This window comes from Chiloscyllium plagiosum, chromosome 6 (genome assembly GCF_004010195.1).
Source record: "Chiloscyllium plagiosum isolate BGI_BamShark_2017 chromosome 6, ASM401019v2, whole genome shotgun sequence".
Taxonomy (NCBI): domain Eukaryota; kingdom Metazoa; phylum Chordata; class Chondrichthyes; order Orectolobiformes; family Hemiscylliidae; genus Chiloscyllium; species Chiloscyllium plagiosum.
Window position 1 is genome coordinate 1,412,775 of NC_057715.1, and position 9,201 is coordinate 1,421,975.

The window sequence follows — 9,201 nt, forward strand, 5'->3', positions numbered from 1 at the left end:
GGTGCTCCCTGTATTTAATAAGCTCACATTTTCCCACCTCGTGCTTGTAATGTTTCACCTTTTGCTTGTCAATAATCAATTGTAAAGATTCAATTTCTACAGCCTTTTGAGAAAGAGGGTTCCAAACATTCACCACTGTCTGTGTGAAAATATTCTCCTCAGCTTCATTTTAAATGGACAATGACGCTTTAAACAGTGACCCCCTAGTTCTAGATTCTCACACTAAGAAATATCTTTGCATCTTTACCATGTCAAGAAGCCTCAGGATCTTCTGTTTCAATAAAGTCACCTCTTGCTGTTCCAAAGCTCACTGAATACAAGCTGAACCTGTGCAGCTTTTCCTCATGAGAGACTCCCACAGCCCTCCCCAATTAGATATTAGTCTGGTAAACCTTCTCTGAACTGCTTCCAATGCATTTACATCCGTTCTGAAATAAGGAGACTAACTCTGTACACACTACTTCAGATGTGATCTCACCAGTACTTTGTATAAGTAAAGCAAAATCTCCCTATGCTTGTATTCACTTCGCCTGAAATGTACAACATCAATCTGTTACTGCTCCAAATGACTTGCTGTATCTGAAAACTAATTTACTGTGATTCATGCACATAGACACCCAGTTCCCTTTGAATCTCAGAGCTCTGCAGTCTCTCACCTTTTAGACAATATGCTTGAGTACAATTAATAAATATAAAGAATGCGTTTAGTTTCTAATATAAAGTATCATCAAGTTGAATCAGTGGACTATAAAGTAGATGTGGGCTTTGCTGGCGAGGCCAGCATTTATTGTCCAGAGGGTAGTTAAAAGTCAACCCCATTGCTGTGGGTCTGGAGTCACATGTAGGCCACACCAGGTAAGGATGGCAGTTTCCTTCTCTGAAGGACATCAGTGAGCCAATTCCTGACAATTGACAATGGATTCATGATCATCAGTATGACTCTTCATTCCAGATTTTTACTTTCACTCAATGGTGGGATTCAGACTCAGGTCCCCAGAATATTATCTGGGTCTCTAGATTGACAGTCCAGTGATAATACCACTAGGCCATCACCTACCCTATAATCTAGAACAGACAACATTACAGCGCAGTACAGGCCATTCAGCCCTCGATGTGCCAACCTGTGAAACCAATCTTAAGCCCATCTAACCTACACTATTCCATTCTTGTCCGTATGCCTGTCCAATAACCATTTAAATGCCCATAAAGTTGGCAAGTCTGCAACTGTTACAGGCAGTGCATTCCACACCCCTACTACTACTGAGTAAAGAAACTACCTCTGGCATCTGTCCTATATCTATTGCCCCCTCAATTTAAAGCTATGTCCCCTCATGCTAGCCATCGCTATCTGAGGAAAAAGGCTCTCACTGTCCACCCTATCTAACCCTCTGATTATCTTATGTGTCTCAATTAAGTCACCTCTCAACATTATTCTCCCTAATGAAAACAGCCTCAAGTCCCTCAACCTTTCCTTGTAAGACCTTCCCTCCATACCAGGCAACATCCTAGTAAATGTCCTCTGAATCCTTTCCAAAGCTCCACATTCTTCCTATAATGCGGTGACCAGAACTGCACACAATACTCCAGGTATGGCCGCACCAGATTTTTGGACGTCTGCAGCATGACCTCATGGTTCCAAAATTCGATCCCTCTACTAGTAAAGCTAACACACTGTACGCCTCCTTAACAACCCTATCAATCTGAGTGGCAACTTTTAGGGATCTATGTACATGGAATGATTGTTTGAAGATCACTGTGCAGAACTATTATAACCAAAAACAGGCTAGATGGAAAATAGAGGAAGATGTAACAACAGTAGTAAGACAAATGTAACTAGAATTATGGCCTGGAGTTTTTGGTAGCAATGAGGGCACTCAAGTCCATTACTCCACTGAAAGTGACAGCAATGTGAAGAGTTAGTCTATGTGCAGTTCAGCACGGAACTCCTTGCATTGCTGCTTATCTTTCTCCACTTTTATACGGAGATATGGCATTGAGGGTGAGTTGGAGGTTTGGATTAGGAATTGGCTGGATGGAAGAAGACAGAGGGTAGTAGTTGATGGCAAGAACTCCTTGCATTGCTGCTTATCTTTCTCCACTTTTATACTCCACCACCTCCATCAGACTGTAGTATGAGTTTCTAATAACATACTAAATTCATAATTCCTGCTGAAAGATCTCATGGTACTTAAAAGTTAATTTTGTACATGCTAAATTACAAATGTAATTATTAAACAAGATTTTTAAGAAAGCATATGATGTTTTGGATTCTACCTTAAGCCCAGAATCATGTTCCAATGATTTATTTTGCTCTCTGTAAAATTTACATGATGTGAAGGATTTTACTTTCTGATTTGCTGACAGTGAGCAGACTTCAATTTGATTGGATGCCTACACTGATGACATAATCAATCTGGCCACCTTGGCATCCGCTCGATGGAGAGTCAGATTTAAGGAGATATCTGCAAACAGGAAAGCAATGACATTTGATTCAGTGGTCAGCTTTCTTTGAGGCCATCAGCAAGTACCATCATTTTCTGTGGACAATAAAATTTGGACCCATATTCCATTTGGAAAAGATATAGATTTATATGGTTATAATAGCTAGCTCAGCATTTATGTTTCTAAAGGTATTCCTTTGCTAGATTTGTGAAAAATTTGGGGAGAAAGTGAGGTCTGCAGATGCTGGAGATCAGAGCTGGAAATGTGTTGCTGGAAAAGCGCAGCAGGTCAGGCAGCATCCAGGGAACAGGAGAATCGACGTTTCGGGCATAAGCCCTTCTTCAGGAATGAGGAAAGTTTGTCCAGCAGGCTAAGATGATCAACATCTGCGCACTTTCCTCATTCCTGAAGAAGGGCTAATGCCCGAAACGTCGATTCTCCTGTTCCCTAGATGCTGCCTGACCTGCTGCGCTTCTCCAGCAACACATTTCCATCTCTGATCTCCAGCATCTGCAGACCTCATTTTCTATCCATGTGGGTCATGTCCAGGAGTGAACATCTCTGTAGCAAGTTACACGGTTAAGGCAAAAAGGCAAGGAAAGTGGCATCTCAAAATGGCTCCGAGGTCAGAGCATCCTCACAATGTGATCTGTCATTCTCGGAATGTAATGCTACCTCCGTTGTTAGGGTGGAGAACATTCTTTGGGACTCTTATTCGCCAAAACAGACACAGTGACTGAAACTATGCTGCGCGGTATGATGTGGAACACGGCCTGTTCGGCTTTGTGCATTTTCGCTGTCGTCCGGTGTGTTTCGTGTTCCGTGTAAACATGAAAGTTGTCCTGTTTCGATCAATGGGTGAAATCATTTTGCAAAGCAAGAATCGAAATTGCAGTAATATCAAACAGCTCATGGTTATTCCACCAAATCATAAGTGAACATGTATTCTCACGCACTCACAGATACATTTGTAGCTGAGAAGAGTCTGAGAAGATAGACTCAGCTTACCATTGACTTTTGTCTGGATTTATCCAGGTGAATTTGAGGAAGGGGAGGGAGGAATCTGAGACTATCCAGGTGAATTTGAGGAAGGGGAGGGAGGAATCTGAGACTATCCAGGTGAATTTGAGGAAGGGGAGGGAGGAATCTGAGACTATCCAGGTGAATTTGAGGAAGGGGAGGGAGGAATCTGAGACTATAATAGAAAGGTCGAGGAAGGGGAGGGAGGAATCTGAGACTATCCAGGTGAATTTGAGGTCGGGGTGGAAAGTGTTGGTGAAGTGGATGAACTGTTCAATCTCCTTGTGGGAGCACGAGGCGGCATTTGAGAGTGCAGTCTTTAACATCAACTATGGATAGCGATACATGTCATTGTCATGTACACATCATATATTTGCAGTGAAATTTCTCAAACCTTAGGGCTTCTATATTTATTTTAACGTTTTAATAATCTGTAATTCTCCTTCATGCTGTTTATTATAAAAAAATCTCCCTGTCTCGACCTCAATTTCCTTCACGTTGTTTGAAGGAGGCAGTGATTTTTGAACAAAAGTCATGTTTGAAATTTATCTTTTTAGCAAATGTTTTGTTGCCTTTTTCTACAAATAGATTTTGCAAGTATATTTTAATGAGGAAGTAAATCATTTATCATGTTATGAGTGGAGTAGATTTCAGACAGCAGTGGCAAGGAATCTGGGTTCAAAGATCATTAGACATTCATGACATCAAGAGGTTATGAGAATAACACAGGAAAACATCTTTGAAGGAGATAATCAGCTAAGGTCTCAAACTGTGGAGCAGACCTCAGAGACTGACTACTCCTGCTGCTTTGTTCCGAAAATTATGTATTAGCAATGTGTGTCAATAATTTTGGAACTTAGTCATTTCATATCAAAGCTGCAAGGAAGGAATTCCAGCCTCCACACATTTCAGGCTCTTATGGCGATTGTTGGCGTTACTAAGGTATTGACATATCTCCTTTTGAAAGTGAATGTTGCTTTTCCTGAATTCTGCCCTGTACAAATGATCTGCAGCAAAGAGATCAAGTGACCATCTGAACCCAGGCCTATCCCATTGCTACCCTAAAACTACTTCATCCCCAGTGTGCAATTCTTGGTTAAACTATATCTTGAAGACCAACTTCCTTTTACAGTGAGCCTTTCACAGTGAAAGCCAGACTTGGATGGTTCACAAATGCTGAATCTGGAAGGGATGTCGTGGGTGGAGAAGGGAATTCTGGAAGATTGGGTTGAGGTAGATCAAGCTCAGGGATGAAGGGCAGCAGCAAATAAGATGTCGAGTGGAAGAGATAGGGAATTCAGGCTTGGGAAAGGTCTGGAGTTATTAACAATGAGACAGAGGACTCTGCTTTCTGTACCTTGTAGCAGTTTAAGGTAGCAGTTTAAAATCTCCTTTAGGAGGTAATGGAGTCAGAAAATGGAAGGCAGATCTTATTAAATGTTTCATTTTTAATTCTGAATGCATGTGCAAGAACAACAAACTGGGGCTTACATAAGAGTAATGTTCATGAATGGATGAATCATTGGTAACTTGTTATCATTTTAACTCAATTGCTATTTGCCTTATTAACTGTAGATTTATGGTTTCTTTCTACTAGAAATTCTCACCGATGTCAAAAGACCTTCAGATGCAGTGAATAGGATTTGGTCCCCTTCAATTTACAGTTTGGTTCCAAAGGAAAGCTACAACTTTGCAGGTTATGAAATCACCATCCACCAATCCATTGATCACTTTGGAGCTATTACCTGGCCAGCGGTACGTTTTACTTAAGCAGAAAAAACATGTGGAACTCAGATTTGGGGAGAAGGAAAATCATGGGAGACAGAATAAATCAAAATGAACAAACACATTTTCTCTGGATCACTAGAGCTCGTATACATTTGCTACCATTTATCAATTTATAACAACTGTAACAATGGAATTTGCATAGCATCCTAGAGTTCTGAGGTGCTGACTGTGCCAATGGAGAAGAATCCACTAGTTCATGCATCCTGTAAAGCCACAGTTGTGAATGTTTTCGGTTCATTTGAATGACTGCAGTTCACCACAAGGCAGACTCTGTGAGACTTCACCTGGTGGGGACTCTGCCTGCACTCTGCCCTTTGATGGGACATAATCTAAACTCTGCCCTGACCAAACCTGGGTGACTTCACGAGTTGGGAAGGCTGCACTTGAGAGATCAGAGCCTGAACTCACTCCCATCCCCTTGTGGGAAGGCTTTTAAATGGCATCACAACACAGCATGCACTCAGCCCTCTGACGAACTCTGCCCTGACTGATGAGACCACAAGAACAGAAAAAGTGTAATGTGTTCAACAGAATTAAAATTAAAATAGGTTCCTTTTACATTATCACCATATTTTAGATTAGATAATCTAATGTAGCATCTGAAATTGTAAATTAATTCCTATGATTAGTGATGAGGTAGAATGTGCTAGATTAGTTAAGACCCTAAAACCATAAGACATAGGAGCAGAAATTAGGCCATTCAGCCCATTGAGTCTGCTCTGCCATTCAATCATGGCTGATAAGTTTCTCAACCTCATTCTCCCCAAAACCCTTGATCCTCTTTTAATCAAGAACCTATCTACAGCCTTCTGTGGTAATGCATCCCATAGATTCACCACTCTCTGACTGAAGGAGTTTATCCTTATTTCCGTTCTCAAAGATCTTCCCTTTACTCTAAGGCTGTGCCCTCGGGTCTCAGTCTCTCCTACCAATGGAAACATCTTCCCAACATCTACTCTGTCCGGGCCATTCAGCATTCTGTAAGTTTCAATTAGATCCCCCTTTTCCTTCTAAACTCCATTAAGTATAGACCCAGAGTCCTCAAACATTCCTCATATGTTAACCTTTTCATTCCTGGGGCCAAATTAACTCTATATTAAAAGTTACTCTATTCATTTTGAAATTAAACTTTTAAATAATTACAATAACATTGGGTTTTGCCTAAACATGTTGAGTTTTTTGATTATTAGTTGGAATGTGTTGTACAGCCATTTGTGAATGGGGCTGAACTAAATGTAAAACAATACACAAAGGGAGCATTTAACATCATCTGTGTTCACAAATTTCTCTAAAAGCAGGCACTGTCAAAATCAGCAAATAGGTGCCATCAGCACTCAACATTTATATAACAATCATGGAGTAGTCAGAAGGAGAGGCAATTATTTGTAAGTAAATATAAGACCATAAGAACTAGGAGCAGGAGTAGGCCTTCTGACTCTTCGAACCTGCTCCACCATTCAATAAAATCATGGCTCTTCTTTTCATGGACTCAGCTCCACTTACCCGCCCTCTCACCATATCCCTTAATTCCTTTACTGTTTTAAAAAAACTCTTAGCTTTAAAAACATGTACTGAGGTGGCCTTGACCACTTCATTGGGCAGGGAATTCCATAGATTCACAACCCTCTGGGTGAAGAAGTTCTCAATTCAGTCCTAAATCTGCTCCCTCTAATCTTGAGGCTATGCCCTCTTGGCCTAGTTTCGCCTGCCAGTGGAACCATCCTCTCTACTTCTATTCCCTTCATAATCCTGTATGTTTCTATAAGATCCTCCCCTCATTCTGCTGAATTCCAATGGATATAATCCCAGTCTACTGAGTCTCTCCTCATAAGCCAAACCCCTCAACTCCAGAATCAACCTAGTGAACCTCCTCTGCACCCCCTCCAGTGCCAGTACATCCTTTTTCAAGTAAGGAGACCAAAACTGCACACAGTACTCCAGGTGTGGCCTCACCAGCGCCCTATACAGCTGCGACATAACCTCCCTGCTTTTCAACTGAACCCCTTTCGCAATGAAGGACAAAATTCCGTTTGCCTTCCTAATTACTTGTTGTACCTGCAGACCAACCCTCTGTAATTCATGCACAAGGACACCCAGGTCCCTCTGCACAGCAGCATGCTGCAATTTCTTACCATTCAAATAATAGTCCTTTTTACTATTATTCCTACCAAAATTAAAAATCACAAAACACAGGTCATGGTCCAACAGGTTTATTTGGAAGCACTGGCTTTTGGAGCGCTGTTTGTTCATCAGGTGGTTGTGAAGTATAAGATCGTAGGACACATCCTACCAAAATGGATGACTTTGTATTTATTAACATTGTACTCCATCTGCCAGACCTTTGCCCACTCATCTATGTTCCTCTGCAAAGTTTCACAGTCCTCTGCACACTTTGCTCTGCCACTCATCTTAGTGTCATCTGCAGACTTTGTCAAACTGCAGGTGGTCTCCAACTCCAAATAATCTATATAAATTGTGAATAGTTGCGGTCCTAACACTGATCCCTGAGGTACACCACTAGTCAATGATAGTCAACGTTTAAAAACAATTCTCAATGATTAGACGCACCTTAAGCAATATTATAAACTATATATAGTGTGTCAAAACAGTTGCATAGCAGTGTACTTTCAGCTTCTAAAACAAATTGGCAAGTGGTCAATAATTTTTTAAATACAGCAGTAAGTTGTAAAAAAAGTCTGATACACCACAACACATATGTTTAACATGACAAGGCGTTTCTAATAACTGTAACTTGTTGTGTCGCCGTAGTCTTATCAGACTATATTGGGCTGCTCTCTCATCAGACAGAAGCAACTGGTGGTGATTTAACCTGGAGAGTCACCAAACCTCAGGCAAGGGAAGAGGTTGAGGAGTGTCCTGCATGGTAACCTCAAACCCATTATGGGAATTGAACTCATGCTGTTGGCATCACACTGCTCTGTAAACCAATGATCCAGCCAACTGATCTTAACCGATTCCCTAACTGGAACTACACTGTATATATATGTTGTGGTTCTGTTCGCCGAGCTGAGAATTTGTGTTGCAGACGTTTCGTCCCCTGTCTAGGTGACATCCTCAGTGCTTGGGAGCCTCCTCTGAAGCGCTTCTGTGATCTTTCCTCCAGCATTTGTAGTGGTTTGAATCTGCCGCTTCCAGTTGTCAGTTCCAGCTGTCAGTTGCATTGGTCGGCATATTGGGTCCAGATTGATGTGCTTATTGATTGAATCTGTGGATGAGTGCCATGCCTCTAGGAATTCCCTGGCTGTTCTCTGTTTGGCTAGTCCTATAATAGTAGTGTTGTCCCAGTCAAATTCATGTTGCTAGTCATCTGTGTGTGTGGCTACTAAGGATAGCTGGTCGTGTCGTTTCGTGGCTAGTTGATGTTCGTGGATGCGGATCGTTAGCTGTCTTCCGGTTTGTCCTATGTCGTGTTTTGTGCAATCCTTGCATGGTATTTTGTACACTACATTGGTTTTGCTCATGCTGGGTATCGGGTCCTTCGTTCTGGTGAGTTGTTGTCTGAGAGTGGCTGTTGGTTTGTGTGCTATTATGAATCCTAGTGGTCCTAGTCTGGCTGTCAGTTCAGAAATGCTCTTGATGTATGGTAGTGTGGCTAGTCCTTTGGGTTGTGGCATGTCCTCGTTCCGTTGTCTTTCCCTTAGGCATCTGTTGATGAAATTGCGGGGGTATCTGTTTTTGGCGAATACATTGTATGGATGTTCTTCTTCCTCTTTTTGCAGTTCTGGTGTACTGCAGTGTGTTGTGGCCCTTTTGAACAGTGTCTTGATGCAACCTTTGTGTGTGCTAGGGTGGTTGCTTTCGTAGTTTAGGACTTGGTCTGTGTGAGTGGCTTTCCTGTATACCTTTGTGGTGAATTCTCCGTTCGGTGTTCTCTGTACCATCATGTCTAGGAATGGGAGTTGGTTGTCCTTTTCTTCCTCTCTAGTGAAT

General features: G+C 41.7%; 1 protein-coding gene across 1 annotated transcript in view; it reads left to right on the forward strand.

Annotated features, from left to right (window-relative positions):
- The window catches only part of LOC122551027 (protein-lysine methyltransferase METTL21E-like), a 28,139-nt gene that overhangs the window by 12,263 nt on the left and 6,675 nt on the right, over positions 1-9,201 (forward strand). Inside the window, exon 4 of the mRNA XM_043692671.1 lies at positions 5,060-5,217. Coding sequence (XP_043548606.1) covers positions 5,060-5,217 — 158 coding nt within the window. The remainder of the gene's footprint in view (positions 1-5,059; positions 5,218-9,201) is intronic.